The 19,111-nt window shown below is 33.9% G+C and overlaps 2 protein-coding genes across 3 annotated transcripts in view; one reads left to right on the top strand and one right to left on the bottom strand.

Moving 5' to 3' along the window:
- The window catches only part of LOC123537820 (probable G-protein coupled receptor 158), a 76,138-nt gene that overhangs the window by 12,757 nt on the left and 44,270 nt on the right, over positions 1–19,111 (bottom strand). The window contains exons 3-7 of the mRNA XM_045321665.2: positions 18,482–18,820; positions 17,149–17,217; positions 14,817–14,926; positions 11,994–12,129; positions 10,107–10,209 (exon numbers count right to left, since the gene is read on the bottom strand). Of these exons, the coding sequence (XP_045177600.2) occupies positions 10,107–10,209; positions 11,994–12,129; positions 14,817–14,926; positions 17,149–17,217; positions 18,482–18,820 (757 nt within the window). The remainder of the gene's footprint in view (positions 1–10,106; positions 10,210–11,993; positions 12,130–14,816; positions 14,927–17,148; positions 17,218–18,481; positions 18,821–19,111) is intronic.
- Positions 625–7,960, top strand: LOC123537821 (uncharacterized). Of its 2 annotated transcripts, XM_053529376.1 has the most exons (5): positions 626–783; positions 2,122–2,162; positions 3,176–3,358; positions 5,604–5,801; positions 7,101–7,960. In XM_053529376.1, the coding sequence occupies exons 3-5, from the start codon at positions 3,200–3,202 to the stop codon at positions 7,374–7,376; spliced, it is 633 nt and encodes a 210-aa protein (XP_053385351.1). In that variant the 5' UTR covers positions 626–783; positions 2,122–2,162; positions 3,176–3,199; the 3' UTR covers positions 7,377–7,960. The 2 variants fall into 2 exon arrangements, with proteins under 2 accessions (XP_045177601.2, XP_053385351.1); XM_045321666.2 differs by lacking the exon at positions 2,122–2,162 and having other exon boundaries at positions 625–783.

Here is a 19,111-nt window from a genome sequence, read left to right on the forward strand (position 1 = left end):
TAAGGTAGTTGATACTCAATATGCCTTTCATTAGCAAGGGCCCGTGATACACCCACATGATGAAAGGTTTTCGAAACATTTTTAGATTAATAATTTTGTCTTAACTAAAGAAAATATGCAACTTTTGAATCCTGCAATCTATCAAAACTATCTCTCTACAACCTCAACCCCAGCCTCCCCCTGCCCCTCCCACACACACCGTTGTTAGAGACATTATACATAATATTTATATTTTAAACCACCTTATTTGCCGCATGACCTTAAAGACTTACTTTACTATTGTAAGCTGCAGCTTAAGATTTGACAGCTGATATCTGTTTTGTGCAATAAAAATTCTGTAGTCAGATAAAGTCAGGCATTTCGGGTATAAACCGTATATATCGTGAGACAAGATGAAAAGAAACATTCATTATGAGTCAAAGGTCTCCCATTTATACATTCAAATAATTGTTTAAAAAATATGTCCTCCAACATAAATACCGATGAAAGACTTCGTGATAATTTTGATAATACACACAAAAGATCATGCCAATAATTTTACATGACATATATTTAAACTGAGGTATCTAATGTTTACATTCAATGAAATCTTTTTTTATAAATTGTCAAAAATAAATTATATTCTTACGATTTCATTCAAACACTTCATTATATTCTATTGTCAGCGAATAGAAAAAAAGTAAAATTATCCTCCCAGTTTGGTCACGATTTTAAGACTATATAGATCAACGCCGTCCCGGACAGTTTCAGAAGGGATCGGGATAGTCTACTGGTTCTCAACAAGTAAGTCAAATTTATACTTATTTTCTTTAAAATAAATGGAAAATTTCATTCAAACTTTATTACAGATGTTTTATTCATTGCAAGATGATTTTATTTAAGAAATAATATATCTCATGTTGTAATTTGTCGTTGAACAAAATCATTGCTTGGAGTCCAGATGCGAAAGAATTATATCACGAAGGTACAGCCCGATAATAATACGCATCTGAACGACAAACATTGTTTTTTATTAAAAAGCAAATAACTACATGAGATATATTTCGATTCTAACACGTTACCAACGATATGATCTTCATCTTCGAATATATTCTTCAAATATTTGCCTGTTTTTCCGTGGTTTTCTTTTCCAGCACGCCGCTATAACGTTTGATGCTCTGACTTAATAAATGTGACGTATAAACTGTGTGTGTGTTGCATACTAACACACGGTTTTAGTCTTCTTTGTTTAATAGGGAAACAAATCGGGCTGTGACAGAATTAATGTTCAACATACAATTTGACCTAGATAACAAAAGCTTTAAAGCGTGCTTGTATACATTGTGGAAAAAAGCCTCGTTTAAAAATATGTTTCAAATTGACATGATGTTTGATTCCTATCACAGGTTTTTCGTTGAAAACTAAAACTTTAATCAAACACCTCAAGGACATTTGACGTTTTTTTTTGCATGAAACCAGCTTAGGACCTTTGATGACAATCGGCAAATTACGTATTCTCCGTAAGCGATTTCGGCATTCTCCGGCTTTACGGAAAGCTATGCGCGTTATATGAGTTATATTTACGTCCGAAGAGTGCCGATTTTTTTTTTTTTTTTTTTTTTTTTTTTTTTTTTTTTGCCTTACGAGAAAATGTAATTACACAGACGTTGCTGTGGGTCATACCGGGTCCAATACATTAAGTTCTTAAAGTGAGTAAACTTATTCCATCATGTCAATTGTACAAACTTGTATATTTGGTTAACATTTCCAATAAGCAATTTACAAAATATTTTGTATCTAAAAACGTTTCATTTCCTATTATTGGCAAGGCTGAGTCCAGTTAAAAAATATGTCAGGCTCTATAGTTTAACGTTAAAGTTGAGTAAATGCATCTTTATACATTACTAGTTGAGATCATCTGATATAATGTGCCTTCATTTAAGTTCTAAAAATCAAACGTGTGGTTTTAAAACACACTGTAATTTCTTTTCATATGGGAAAAATTATGTTTATGTAATTGAAACAGGTTTTACTGTCATTGACAAACAACAAGTTAGAGGTCCTCCAAAAAGACTTAATACAAATGTTATTAAAGCTATTTCCCTCGTATAGTTTGATACAAAATATGTTTTTCTTATACAGGGTAAAAGTGTACAGCGAATATAGTGGATATTTGTTTGTTTGTATGTCTTTATTTGTCTTTATATCTTTTTATCTTAAAAATCTAGGATATGATTTATGTCACATTTTTTCTAAAATAAGTAGTAAGAACTTTTTTAGGTAGTCATTGTAATAAAATGTTTCTGCGAGTTCTGTGCAGCATCTATTAATAATAAATAATAAAAAAACACACTTTTGTAGTCTAGCCTAAGAAATACGTAGAAAAGCTCTCAAAAGTGTCACTGTAAAGTATTGTGGGATTATAACTTGATTCCTTATAAAAACTGTTTTGTGCTACGGACCAGTCTATAGGTCAACAATAAAATTTGCTAGCCTTAAGTCAAGCCATGAAGAAAAAATACCTTGTCATGTATCAAAACAATTACTGACTTGTTTACGGGTCAATAGTCAAAACTACTGACCCTGTCATTTGGGCATCGGGTAAAATTTGACTAATGACCGGCTACACATTCAGTAAGTGTATACAAACAGCTGTAATTTGTGCTGCTATCTATTAAAAAAATGTACTGTTTTCAATATATATATATCTCTTATATGTTACTAAAACTTAAAAGAATGTAAAATCAATTTCTATGTTTTCCTTATATGATGGTGATTAAAATTGTAAAATGGGATCATTTGTAAACATTCAAAAACTTTCAAAATGACCCGATTTCAATATCTATATCTTACTACAGCATGTGCCTACAGTTAGCGCACCATTCAAACTAGTTTATTTGTGTTAATTTCAAAGACAGGGAAATATTGATAATTCAGCAGATAATCCATTTAAATACACTAAATCGGTTTTTCGCAATACTAATTTTAAGATTAGATTCAGTCCACATTTGCTTGATAAACTGTCGCTGTTGAAAAAAATATAAATATGTCCAGATCATAGTAGTTATAAGGTATTATGTACGAATATAGAGTACAGTCAGATACAGTTGATCCTCGCAAAAATACAAGTAATAAGCTAATTTGAATTAAATATAGTTTATCGTTTAGAATACATAATTCTTTTATTTCCATTCAGATTCAGAAAATTCACATCGTCAAGATGAAACTCACCCTACTGTTACTCGTGGTTTTCGTGTCCACCACTTTGGCCTCACCCTTCTATTTGAGAGGCCGTGACCAACGACCACACGGACCAGGAAGACAAGGAGGAGACAATCGCAGACCAAAACAGAAGCCGGACAGCTCAGAGGACAGAGAGGTACTTATCACAACTAGATAACATAACTTAAATAAAACAGTTCTAGTATCACGGGGGCGTCGGGAATACAGACAGTCTGCCTCGATGGTTGGCATTTTGACCATTTGCATAGGGTTAAATCCAGCTGTTCGTTTTTAGACTCTTTATATAAAAACTTCGTCGCATTTTGGATCTTATTACGTATTATATTTAATACTCATTGCAAGATCAGTTAAGGACTTACACATAAGGGTTTTAGCTTTAACAAGAAATATCTTTAAAAATGATGGCCGGCGAATTGTAATAAGGAAAGAAGTTTATGAATTTTTCAAGCAAAACATACAATTGTAATTATTTCAATATTTCTGTTTCATAAACAAAGTTTGACCGTAGTCATATAGCGTACCTTCATTTCAACCTAATGAGATTCAGTCATTATATAGCATATATATAATGAAACAGATTTCAACTGAGTTCAATATTTGCATACCATACTAAAGAAAAATATTTATATATAATAAATCAGTTAAATAATTTATAACAAATATATCAAAGCAAACAAGTACTCATTTTAATATGCAATCTGAATAAGTCACAAAAGCAAGAAACCTTTTCATATACAGACGACAATTGTAACAAGGAAAATCTTTTAAAAAGCACTTCTCTACATAAAAGACTCTTATCACACCATTATTCATGTGATACGCAGACGGTATTCAGCTCTTTCTTTAATTTGATATATGTTGGTATTTGAACAGGTTTTTATCATATTTATTAAACTTACTTATCATTTTGAGATATATCAATATTCTTGCTAAATATACTGAGCCAAAGTTAGCTTTAAAACTGTGAACAGCGTCGTTTAGGATAAACGCTTTGTCTACATTTCACTCAGCGTAGCACAATCAACAGAGTGAAAGAAATTGACACTCTCGTCCAATCAGGAAGAGTCTTGCATAAATCTTCCATTTTGATAAATTGTCTATAATGCATTATCAAGTAGTTTGATTTGTAAACTGAAGTCACGTGGCATAGGTAACGAAAACGAATTTAGACGGCGTCGCCGAAAAAAAAGTTATATAAATGCAGCCATTTGTTTTTGATTAAATGGATTGAAGAGCTCTCGTGTTCTTGAACAATTCAAAATATTTTTGACAGCTAATCTCTTTAAAATTGATTTTTAAATAATCTCCAGTTCTCTGCTTCGTCGTATGATTTGGCCCTTTGATGGATAGATTTGGAATAATACACCAATGTATCCTTTATATCGTATACACCCAACGAAGACGAAGTGATGAATTGTCTCTGTTTAAGTAATGTGTACTTAAGAGTTCTTCACTTTATCACCGGCGCTTGGAGCTCTACCAACAAGTATATGTTTTATCATTTCCCACCCAATTTATATACTATGAAATAGTACTGGGCCCCTTTCAGAGGTATATGATGTCCTCAAGAAATCTTACTTGCATATTTTTTTATTGATTAATCATTAAGCTTCAAACGTCTGTGATTTATTTAATAAAAACCTAATAAGTACAATACACATTGTTCCTAACGTTGACAATGATAACAGGGTGTTAAAGTACGTTGTGAAATATAACGTTTCCGAAGTAATACATTTTCACTTGTATGTATTGTATATCACTCGTGCATATCAAGATAATCTTCATTTACCTAATGCAACAAGTGAAAGACGTGTTCTGTATGTCTCTAGTAACGGTAGGGTAAAAACTGGAAAATGGAAATGGACGAACTAGATGATCGCCATCTTCTATTAAATAACAGAAGATTTATTTCAGTTACTTCCTATGCGTTTCATATCTAGGGAAGCATACATGTGGAAGCATATTACGTAGGTAAAACAAGACGAGGACGGTCCACGCGGTCGTAATATATAAAAACAAAAGGAGTTTTTTCTTTTCTATATATTTGTAGAGAATGAAGACACTAAGAGAAGCATTTGAGAGATAAAGAAAAACCTCTAAAATAGCCATAATGTCGTATTAAGTTAAGATTTTGATTTCTTCCTAAACATTTCTAGGGCGAGATGGAATGAGGATGGACTATGGAAAAGTGCAAAGAAACAATAGCAGTATGAATATGAACAAAATGGCCACAATATCTAATGCATAATGAGCATTTTAATACTTTCCTAATTATTTAAATAGGCATGTGGATGGGCTGTAGAAACTTTAAAAGAAACAATAAAATGATGAACCTGTTGGGCATAATTCCTTTTTAATTCAAGCTTTATTACTTTCTTTAGGGGCCATGTGAAAGGGCCATGAAACGTTGTGAAGGTGAGGTCCCTTCGGAAGAAAGTCCGGCTAGTGTTCGTTCTGCGACAGAAGGCAGTGAGCAACAAGCCGTCGTCGAAGCAGACGTGAACGAGTGTGAAAGACTCATTGACGGTGAACGTATAAAATTGGAAGAAACTGTGCGACGTGATCTGAACACTGATGATGTAAGATTCAACATAAAAACAGCTGCGTCAAAATATACCTAATACTAGTTACTCCGTGTTTTTCTTTCATATTCATTTAAATGCAGGCTCTTGAGACGTGTCTAATTTGCTCTTAGGTAATTAACCCTTACCCTGCTAAATTTCTAAAATGGACAAGTCCATCATTCAATTTAGACATTTCAACTTATTATTCAAAGGGGAGTTCACTGAAAATTAACTTACTGAATAGCGAACAGTGCAGAACATGATCAGACTACACGGATGTGAAGGCTGATCTTGGTCTGCACTGGTCGCACAGGCGGGACCATCTGCCATCAGCAGGGTAAAGGTTAAATAAATATTTATTACCATATTTTGCCAAATTGAAATATACAATTTTGTGTTTTAATGACGTCGCCAAGTTATGGAAGAATTTAATATTGATAAAAAACAGGCCGAAAATACACAATATGTTCACTGTGCTGAGATCTTAAAATTTTATACTAGTTATACAACAAATTCTTCTGTTTTTATCTTTGAGTTAATAACGTATAAGGAAAGTCCATCCTTTACGAAGGAGCGAGTTGAAAACTGTCAATATCTGTAATCTATATTTATGTACCTGTTAAGTTCTTTCTCTTTAATTTCACAACTTTTCATGCAGTGTTATAACGTAAACCTTACAAATGATTGTGTTCGTTGCTTTTTTATATTTTACTCTCTATATATCATGTCCGGCAGAGAGTCGGAGATCATCAAAAAGCTTGACTTACTAAAATCAAAAGAATTATAATAGCTGATTTCAAAAAGTAATATTTCCAAAATTACAAAATAAAAATACATCAGCAATGAATACCGTGTATTTGGTGCATGTATCAGAAGAAAATTGAATTTGCCTTTTTCACACAATGGTAGTCTAATCTTGTTGTCTTTAGGGCATGAATTGATAAATTCCCCTAACGTATCTCTTCCGAAAAATGATTAAGTTATTCGAAGATAAATATATAACGTCATCAATTCAACTAACTCAACATGGCAGAAATCAGCTACTATATAACTACACTATCTTGAGAGTTTAATAAGGAAACAACATCAAAAGTAAACATTATAAACATCTGGTGTTTCTATATTTGAAAAAGGACATTATTTTTAGCATCGTGCAAGTCATGTGATAGTGTGCATTGAGAGGTAATTCGAAATAGATCATACAATAAGAGCTTATTTTATGGGACATTTTTAAGGTTTAATGAGTGTCGAAACTACAATACGATGAGAGTGTTTCTTTACATTATAACTATAACTAGTATTTGCAAATTGCAGGAAGAACTTCAGGAATTGGACGAAAAGATAAATGAGTGTAAAGCAAAAATCGAGATGTGTGCGATTCCCAAAGAAAATCCGGCCAGGCGTGTACTGCAACTGCTCGTTAGAGAAGGCGAAACCGAAGGAACAGATCCCTGCCAAGTTGCTCGTGAGAAAATGGAGACTATTCGAGGCGATGATAGTGAAGATTCGGGAGAAGACAGTCAGGGATCGGAATCGGAGAAAAGAAAAGTGTTAAGAGAACTCATCCATGCGCTCTACTCCAGGAAGTGAATCTAATGCAGAGTCAGGACACCTTGAGTATAAACTGGACTTGTTTGCACGGACAATGAATTTACGCATATGCTAAGTCGGTTTCAAAATAACTTTTCTAGCAAAACTGATACATGAATATACTAATTCAAATGTGATTTTTTTTAAAAAGTTAGAGAATGGGGAAGTACATTTATACATAATAAATGAATTATTGGATGTTTCAGCATAAATTGTTTCGAACTTCCCTAGATTTGTAGATAAATCAATCTTATTTACATTTGCTAAACCTATACAAGAAAAGTTACATTAAATCCGACTTTTATTAAATGATTTCTCCCTTTTTTAAATATTCTATTATGTATATCATATGTATTTCTACTACAAAACACACCTGAAACTCAAAATAAATTTATTCAAAGAAATGGAATAAGTCACACGAAAAGTAACATATTAAACATAATGAATGGAATTTAACTGACTTTTACCTATATTTATATTTTGTTATAATCTTTGTCAACCAAAACAGTTACAAATACTGCAATTTTAATGCATTCTCGAATGTATCTCTTATATTCTATCTTTACTAAACTTTTAGCATTCTATGTATTGTTTTGACTGTTTACTTGTCTAACTGCTTTAGTAGGTTTTCATATTGTCTCTGTTATTTTACACGTGGTGAAATTGACCCCGTTTACAGAAGCAACACACATGACTAATAATTTAGCAATTAAGAATAAAAATAGCATCGTGACATATTTCTGCCATGAAAGTTAAAAAAATATCTTGATAAAGTTTTCTGAAAAGATATTCTCAATAATAGAAAGTTCTCAGACTGGATATATTATTGCGATAAATTACAAAATGATCTCGATACGTTTTGCGTAAGTGCCCATAGATGCCATTTGTAAGCTAGATACCTATCTAGATACTTTCAGAAATTATCTTGATATTTCGAAATTTTCCGAAAATGTTTCTCGCAATAGCCTAAAGTTTCCTGGACATAAAAAGCAAATCTAGAAAATATAATTAATTGCGATTATGTTATCAGATAGATATTTGCTGGAAAAATTAAAACATTATCTTGATAGCTACTAAGCATCTCATGGCAAGTTCAAGCATTAACGCGGAGCTTTATGTTCAAACATTTTCAGAAAAAAAAATATATCTAGAAAATATTATTTATTGCCGAAACGTTTACAGTAAAATAAACACGTTTCCTGCAAAGTTTACAATATCATCGTGATACCTACCTAGCTAACTCTTAGCAGAAAAATACCACCATAAAAATGTGATGCACTTAACCCAGCATACGAATGATTAAAGACACCTGAAACTGCTTATTGTTACAACACATGTATCCCCATTCAACTTAAATTTAATTTAAAGATGATCTGTCCGCATATAGTTTGTGCCAGAGCGAAAACCGCAAAACAAGGCTATATACTAAGCTCGATCTTTTAGGATTATTTAACAGAATTCCGCTCAAGCCTTTGCTAGGGGCATTAGGGGTGTTACAAGTTGCATTACCCTCTCTTGAACAGACTCACCTATCAATACTTGGTTGTATACAATGTGCCCAAAGCACTTTCCTACAGACTTTATTGATACTGAATCACTATAGGGATTTGCGTTAAGGTTCTCGTAATACTTTTTGAAACCTCCATCGGGTGAATGTTTGTTTTAGTTTTATATACCACATAGGACTTGGTTTAGTATAACGAATATACAAAGCTGTTCATTATACGCAGGAAAAGACAGGTTATTTTCTATTGAACAACACATTTTGACCGATATCACATGTACTTTGACTGTTCATGTTTTGTAGAAGATATCAAACATCTTTTTCAAAAGCATTTCTTCGTTACTTTTATGATTAGTGTGTGTCTAACATACTCCTCCAAGTGCTCCGGGAGTTGAAAATGTAACAAACCATGTAGATTTCAAAATAATGCAAATTTTGCAAAGTGAAAGTGAAAGTAGAGCTGTCAAATTGACAAAAAAAAAACTGCAATGTTTCAAAATATATACAAGTAAGTTATTTTTCCTTTCCCAGAGTACCCAAATAAGTATGACAGACACACAACAAAAACAAGTTTAGAGGAAAATATGTTTAAAAAAGGAGTTTGATATTTTCTACCAAATAGTATGTGGACAGTCGATGTGTTTTAACACAAATTACATACTATCGAATAAGGTGACCCCTATAGAAATATTTTCTACCGAACAATTCCGTACATATGTGCTATGAATATTACGGGTTTGTCAGGTATAATTTCAAAAAACAATTTACTCGAGGAGTGGTCCCAGAATCTTCACATGATCCTTAAATACTGGTTCAGTAGATTCAGAGAAGTAGCCTTGATAATACTTACATTAAGATTTTATAGCCTTAAACTTTGCAAAAAAAACATTTAAACGTAAAACCTGTAAATAACGCTCAACAAGGATTGGCAATCTTTATTCTAAAATGACATTTAGAGAGTCATCACTCCTTAAAAACTATTCAGCCAGAACCTTTGAAATACGTCTAGTTGATTCAGAGGTATCGCCAGCGGCTAGGATTTTGAGTTTTCGAGATAGACCCGGGAGTTTGTTCACCAAGAAGTTTGAAAGACGATATATAATATATGTACACGGCTAGCTCTTTATTATTATTCAATATCAGGATAGGGTTGAAAAAATATATATGACAAAAAGTGTATATTTTGTCTCTGTACGCGTATATTTTCACACATTTCATTTACTTACCAACTTCTGTGGAGTAATCCCACCAGCCTGATTTGCAGATAAAATAACTGAGTTCATCGTCGGATGTAGTTCCTGTCTCTATAAGACTCGCCCCTTCCTGTACCTATATAATAAAGGCAAAATATTAGATGTATATTCAGGTAATCTTCGTGAAATATGTCTATGATATATTCGACGTCGCTGACAAAAAAAAGACCGTTAGTGAAAAACAGTAGTTTTGAGAAAACTCTGAGTTTTCTTACCCAATTTTTTCTTGCCCATATTGCAGCCTTACAGCTAATGCTTTTAAATACTAACTTGAACAATATTTCTCAATCAACAATTGCCCATACGCTGTTTTAAAATCGACCTAAATGAAAAGTCATATTCCGTCACTAACGACCTACTAATATTTACTAAAACATTTTTATCAAATACTACAATACATGCGATCTTATAAGGTCTTTAATGACTGACACGAAATTTTGTTACTTAGCAGGACATAATTTAACCTATCTACAAAACCAGATGTAACTAAAACATTCAGAGTACACTTTCGTATCCAACTATTTTTCAGTGTTTAACAGTCTACTGCAATTGTAGACATTGGGTAAACAAGGCTGATGGAAGAACCGGTGTTACATCCCCGACAGGGCTTCGTGAAGTTAATAACTGTGTGTCATAACTACTGGCATCATTCTATATGTCAAATTTGATAAACATATTTTCATAATGCTGTGATACAGATTTTCCTTTGCTATAAATGTTGCCGTACAGAACCTAACTTGTCTATATTTATCTTTTGGTCATAGTGACATATATTACCTGATCAATAAGTACTGTTGCCAATGCTGCAGTACAATCCTCATCTGATCTCCGTTAACTGCTTTCCATGGATGATCTAAATTTTATATTACCCATGGTACAGTACAGCTTACCTGACCTCTATTTTAATTGACTAGGGGCTTCCGCGGCCGAGTGTTTGATGGTCGCTAATTTGACCCTTACACTTATGGATTCGAAACGACGCTTTGGGTGAAGAATTATTTCATATGAGGAAGCCACCCAGCTATCTTTCGGAAGCTTGTTACTCGCTCATGCCCGACATAACGCTCGAATGGGCATATTGGGTCTTCTTTCATAATTTAAAGCAAGAAAGATGTCATAACTGTGCAGGTTTAAATCCAATAAATACAAAAAATCTATTCATAGATAACGATAGTGACGTAAATGATTTACCAGATCTGTAATTACTACTGCCCATGTCACCATAAACATTTTATCTGATCTATATTTACTGCTGTCCTATATGGCTTACCTGATATATATGTACTATTGCCCATGTCACCATACAGTTTTTACCTCATCAATATTTCATGTTTCCAATGCTGCGATACAGTTCTTACCCGACCTGTACTTCCTGACATCTATACTGACATTAAAGCTTACCTGATCTATATTTACGGATGTCCTTGCTGCTATGTAGGACTTACCTGATCTATATTTATGTTACCCATGCTTACCTGATGTATATTAACTGCTGTCCATTGTTTAAAATAGGTGCTTACCTGATCTATATTTACTGCTGTCCATGCTGACATACAGGGCTTACCTGATCTATATTTACTGCTCTCCATGCTGCCATACAGGGCTTACCTGATCTATATTTACGGATATCCATGCTGCCATACAGGGCTTATTTGATCTATATTTACTGCCATACAGGGCTTCCCTGATCTATATTTACTGCTGTCCATGCCGCCATACAGGGCTTACCTGATCTCTATTTATTGCTGTCCATGCTGCCATACAGGGCTTACCTGATCTATATTTACTGCTGTCCATGCTGCCATACAGGGCTTATCTGATCTATATTTACTGCTGTCCATGCTGCCATACAGGACTTACCTGATCTATATTTACTGCTGTCCATGCTGCCATATAACCTATGACGACGATGACTATGCAAAGGAGGTATTTTAGAAGATCTTTGTCCCTGACATGTACCCTATGTGCTTTCCTTGATTGAAAATCAGCCAGCAGTCTGAAAACAAAATTTATGAAACAATGTGTTTGATTGGAAATCTAAGAATAATTTATCATGCTTCATGTGACATATTTTACATCTGAGCATTGTATTTTTATAGTAGAAACACATTTCTTTTAATTTTCGTAATATAACTCTTTGTGGCGGACCCAACTTAAGTCCTAGGTATAACGCTTGAACAAATTTGGGTAAAGGACACTTACAAAATTAATGCTGCTTGTAACAGTCTTACTTTTATGCCCTTTTATTTGTGGAGGAGAGAATTTTTACGTTCTGTGTAAAAACATTGACCCTGTGGTTCCAGCTAAACGATTTGGGCATACTTTAGATATGTCCATCCAATGATATTACAGATCAGGTTTGGTGATGATCAGTCAGACTATTTGTAACAAGAAGTCTTTGAAGGGTTTTTGTTTACTATATATCGAAATATAAAAATCATCAATAGGAGGCAATTCAATATTTTTACGAATGCGACTTATCAGAATTGTCTCCCTTATTTCGATATCTCATTGAGAACAAACACATTTCTTTTTATTGTATGCTAAAATATTTATTTTATGCTAACTAATGAAATACTGCATTCTATCAGTGCAATAAATTCCATATCGGTCAATGGTTATCAGTCACATTTGCCACCGGATAAGTATAAAATAAAAAAGAAAATGTGTTTGTTTTGAGTTGAAATGGTATACCGGGATATCTCGTCTTCGCGCTCGTGAAAATATTAAAATGTTATCACTACTCGATGAGATACATACCATATCCACTCAAAACAAACAAATAGCCTCTAATTACCATAAGCTTACATTTTCCTCATAAAACCTATACTTGATGGCAAAATCTGGATTTATTTAAGCTACCGTGTAACATTAGGCATCCGCTCAATAACGGTTAAGCGGGACCATTTTGGACAAACTTGAGAAAGGACCACACATGGATGCTTAAGCTCTGTTGGCTCCTAAAACGGGTCAAGCAGACCCATTTGAACAAATAGAAAAGGGATATACAAGGATGTTACAGATCAGGTTTTGTAAAGATCCATCAAGATGTCTTTCAAACTTTATATTCTACTTGTAACTTTGATGGACCTTTAAAGGGGTCAAGCAGAACTATGGAGAAAAAAAACTTGAGAAAGGTCCATACCAGTTTGGTGTCATTTTGAGGATAAGATAACACAGTTCAATTGTAGAAGACCATCGGCCTACAGTATTAGCTCACTCTACACCTATGGTTCACATGAGTTAAAAAGAGAAGTGACCAAAGCCAAATCATGACTTAATCAACAGGTATTTTTGTACATATATTTCAATAACTGATATCAACAATAAGCTGCCTTACCAATGTCACAATATTTCAATTAAATACCCTGAAAACCGAAACATGTCCGGACCAAGACAAAAAAATCGATTTTCAGAGGATTCAAAGCATGTTTAGAGTTATGTGAAGTGCGATCAAATCTGATTTGTTTGCATGTATTAGCCATGCAATCTAGTTTTAAATCTGCAGTGCACCCTTCAGCTTTATATGCCTATAAAACAAAATTAAAATGCATCATGTAATTTTCAAACATCACAAAAAAATCAGTCTTTAAAACGGTCTTTTCTTAAATTATCATGGCATTATGAATAAACTAGATGCAAAGACTGGAGTCTGATTTCTGTACAAACTAACATAACTACGTCTGTTCGTTTAACACAATGCGTCATTGAAGTACAGCCAGTATAGCCAGCTAATATTCTTTAATTAGTGTTCTGCAAACTTACGAAAGTTAAGTGTTTGTTTAAAACTACAGTGTCATCTCTTTTGAACGAGTCAGATATTTTCTGACTTATGAATAAGTTTTGCCTTGTACACATCTACCACCATAATCTTTGATATACACTTTTACTACTTTTAATACAGTTATGAATATGCATAGTTACCAAAATAATGTCACGATACAGATTTTGGGGCTTTTGGACAAGGTGTCCTATAATGTACAGCACCCCTTATCATGGTTTGACATATGTCTACAATGTATGTCTCTAATGAAAGTGTTCATTATATCAAATGATAAACCCCGGCTCTCGGTATATATTCCATGCAAAATACTTGTACCCATTCTTCCGTTACAACTGTACGGACTATCGTAAAACCCATGCAATATACTTGTTGTATATGTAATGCTTCATACATACAGAACGATAAATTATATATCCCACACAAATACGCTCATATATTCTCCATACAAATACTTCATAAAGTATGGCGTATCAATGGTGTGATATATCATATGACCTATAAAATGACTTTTTATGATTGATCTTACCGCATTTTTTGTTGATGTTGTTGTTGAAGAAGCCAGACCAACAAGACAATATTTTTAATCAGGATGATCGTTGCAGTTTTTTTCTCATCTGATCTACCAGTTCTTATAGTGCGAATTAATACCATCCTTGATATGCATTGAATTTACTGATGAAGAAGTATACCTTACCCAACCTCAACCCCGTTAAAGGCATACGTTAGAATTTTGGACTAATGTTTTTCCAATAATAGATATTTCTTCCAACTTTGGCTATTGAAGGACAAACCATCTAAGAAACAAAAATATGCAATAAAAACTATAGGTCACCGGGATCTCATAAATATGGAATTCTAGCATACGCCTTTAACTATGATAACATAGAAATAACCTATACCTGTATATTTTTAATACAAGTGCTCCATATAGTATGGCAAATCCTAGCTCCCGTAACCATGGCACGATGAGGCACGTCGTTGTTGACGGTTCAAAATATTGGACGACTACCTGAAAACAAAAAAGAAAGGAATGCTTCTTTGTGCTAATTCTAAAATACAGCTCTGTTAAAAGAGAACTTCATTTAACATATATAGCGTCTCTGTTAATGCAGCTGGTACAGTATAACACTATCGGCCAAGTTGTCGCAAGATCAACTCCGAGTCTCTGTGGGCAATGTTCCGTCGAAAATTTTAGTAAATATTAATTGAGCCGTGCCATGAGAAAACCAACATAGTGGGTTTGCGACCAGCATGCATCCGCGCAGTCTGGTCAGGATCCATGCTGTTCGCTAACAGTTTTTCTAATTGCAGTAGACTTTGAAAACGAACAGCATGGATCCTGACCAGGCTGCGCGGATGCGCAGGCTGGTCTGGATCCATGCTGGTCGCAAACCCACTAGGTTGGTTTTCTCATGGCACGGCTCAATTTCTTTTAGGTCGACTGTGAAACACGTTGAACAGCTTTAATCTATTACTCTCGACACCTCATTGCTGATGGATTCTATCGCCATGAAAGTAGATGATATGTCAGTTTCCCTTTCTTAATGCTGAGTGCCAAGCAAATGTGCTACAGCTATCATTTATTTGGTTTGTCGTGACCATAGATCGAACATACCACTTCTCGCAATCGACGCTCTACCACTGCACTACAGAAGCGGTGACATTTTTAATAATCCGTTATTTGCTTTTATTCGTTTTCTATGTGTGACATATAGTATGCCAAAATACAATTTAGATATTGCAAAAAGTTTAAATACAGCACAAACAATTACAGGATGAAAATACGAACATTTCACTGAAAATGCCATTACTTCTCTATATGAACAATTTTAAAGATATCATCTACGTCATAGTTTCATTAAAATATCCAAAGCCCTTCTTTCACTAAAATATTTTACCTGCAGATATTTAGTTTAAATAACGACAACACTCATCAAAATTTATTTAACTTCATCAAATATAACTTAAATAGCGATCTATATTCAAAGTTAAATAGCGAGCTACATTCATTGTTAAATTGCAAGTTACGTTCAAAGTTAAATATCGAGCTAAATTCAAAGTTATATGGCGAGTTACATTCAAAGTCAAATAGCGAGTAATATTCATATTTATACAGCGAACTACATTCACAATTAAATGGCGAGTTACATTCAAAGTTAAATAGCGAGCTACATTCACAGTTGTTAAATGGCGAGTTACATTCACAGTTAAATAGCGAGCTACATTCAAAGTTAAATGGCGGGTTACATTCAAAGTTAACAAGCGAGTTACATTCAATTTTAGATAGCCAGCTATGTTCACAATTAGATGACGAGTTACATTTCAAGTTAGATAGTGAGTTAAATGGCGAGTTACATTCAAAGTTAAATACTGAGCTAAATTCAAAGTTATATGTCGAGTTACATTCACATTTATACAGCGAACTACATTCACAATTAAATAGTGAGTTACATTCAAAGTTAAATAGCGAGCTACATTCACAGTTAAATGGCGAGTTACATTCACAGTTAAATAGCGAGCTACATTCAAAGTTAAATGGCGAGTTACATTCGAAGTTAAATAGCGAAATCAATCAAAGTTAAATACCGAGCTACATACACAGTTAAATAGCGAGTTACATTCGAAGTTAAATAGCGAGTTCAAACAAAGTTAAATATCGAGCTACATACACAGTTTAATGGCGAGTTACATTCAAAGTTAAATAGCGAGCTACATTCACAGTTAAATGGCGAGTTACATTCACAGTTAAATAGCGAGTTACATACACAGTTAAACGAAGAGTTAGATTCGAAGGTAAATAGCGAGTTCAGTCAAAGTTAAATACCGAGCTACATACACAGTTGAATGGCGAGTTACATTCAAAGTTAAATAGCGAGCTACGTTCACAGTTAAATGATATACAGTAACCTGCCAGTAATCATAGTGGTACTATCCATTTACGTTGCGTTTAGCTATATAATTATCAAGCGTATCCTTGTTGATTTTATGTTTAGAGTTAATGATCATAGGTTCGCATATGAAATATGGGTCTGAAATACCTTTAACTTGGCCCTAAATACAATAAAGATCATGCTTATAATATACCAGATTTATGTTGCGATCTCAGAAATTTCCAGTGCCTGGACCTGGATTCGAGGTCCGGACTTCTGGATTGACAGTCACGCGTGTAACCACTAGACCACTGGGCACCTAGTGTTTGCAATATTAGTGAAGAATAGAGTAGGAACTTACCGTAGCATAAAGAAATAAAGCACCGAGAAGAATAATTTCCAGTAAGCACCACATACCAATCACCATTACCTGAAAAATATGCATACATATGACTTTGCATGAAAAATATGCATATATGTGACGCTACATGAAAAATATGCATACATGTAACGTTGCATGAAAAGTTAATATAAATCATATGTTACTTGAAAAATAGGCCTAAGTGGTATGCTGCCTGGAAAACGGTACACATATATCGAGGGATTTTCATTTTATTTATTTATTTTTTTTAGTTGAATTTAACGTCGTACCGACACAATTATAGGTGATATGGCGACTTCCCAGCTTTGATAGCAGAGGAAACCTAAATGCCCCTCCATGCATAATTTCATCACGGGCGGGTACCTGAGTAGAATCACTGACCTTCCATAAGCCAGCTGGATCGCTTCCTCATATGAAAAATTATACGCCCCGAGTGAGGCTCGAACACACATCGATGAGGGGCAAGTGATTTGAATATCGAAGGGTGAAAGCAAACAAAAAAAAACAAGAACAACAAGGTATACTTCCGTCGAGGTCACCTCTAAATATAAATAAGCATAAATTATATGCTTCATTTAAAATTTGCATGATTTCAATTTATGCATTATGTTACCTGAAAATTAGTGCACAAAAAAACATATTTCTTTGTATAGTGTATAAAAATGCTAGAATATGTTATATCTGGCATGTAAACTTAACATAGTTATTGTCCTTAAAATAAGCAGACGATACGCCATCTGAAAAATTAGTCAAACATCACGCTGCCTGATACATGTATATAGTATGAACTATAAATTTCATTTATTAATAAAACTGAGTGAGAACTATAGAGTCTTTAAACATTTGGTACCCCTTAGGGTAAATACTGTGTTATAAATTTCATGTTACCAGAAAAAGTAGCTTAAATACAATACTGCTTGGGTAACATTCTTAGTATATAGAATGAAGAAATAGCATACAAAATGTGTTGCCAGAACTATTTTAGGTATTTGAACCTTGGAAGACAATGTTTAACTACCATAAAAGCCTAAAAAATCAACTCACTGCGAATGTTAAGACGCTGAACCACAGGGTCTTATACCTGTCTTAGACTAATATGTGAGAGAAAACATTTACATGTTTGTCATGTAACTAAACAAGCAGTGAGGCATTTAGTTGGGCATTCAAAAAATATCATATCAATTTTCATCTCATATGCGAACGTCGAAACACTTCTGTGTATTCTACAAGTATTAAAACACAGTAAATTTTTGATGACTATTTTTTGTCTACAAATTAAAAAATGGTACGATAAATTTTGAGAAAGACTTACCTTACATTTTCTAACTCTAAGTACAACAATTCCTAGAACTAGGGTTATTGTCATACAAAAGCTTTGAATCCCTAAAGGAATTCCTCTCATTAAAATGTTATATTCAACTAAACATGGACCATCGTCGTCACAATCTATACAGCCTTGGCGACACGGAAGACACTGGAAGTCACTTGTGGAAAAGTTCGCATCACTGCGCATGCTCTGTAGGATGTGACGTTCGACTTGAGTTCCGGTGTAAAATTTTTGGGTCGCGTTTAGAAGAGGGAAATAAAATCCTGATTTACAATGACATTCATATTGTCCAGCCTGTAGTCCGCCACCAGGTAAATACTTGCACTGAAATAAAAACCAAAGTGAACAGTGCAAAAGTGAATTGCCATTTAAGCTATGCCTTTTGTTTGTTTGTTCGTTTGTTTTTGCTCTGTTGCTACACGCACTGGAAGCTACAGAGCTACCTATAAAACAACTTTGCTGTGGCTTTAAAGGTGTGTGTATGCTATTGAAATTCATTTGTTGGAAAGTTCCTTATCTAAACCAAACCTTGTTACTATATTTATTTCGTAGTAAGTGGATTTGTTCAAAGCTTTAAAGTTCGTCGGAGAGATGTTTCATTCAACCTACATTGTT

Source organism: Mercenaria mercenaria, chromosome 18 (assembly GCF_021730395.1).
Source record: "Mercenaria mercenaria strain notata chromosome 18, MADL_Memer_1, whole genome shotgun sequence".
Taxonomy (NCBI): domain Eukaryota; kingdom Metazoa; phylum Mollusca; class Bivalvia; order Venerida; family Veneridae; genus Mercenaria; species Mercenaria mercenaria.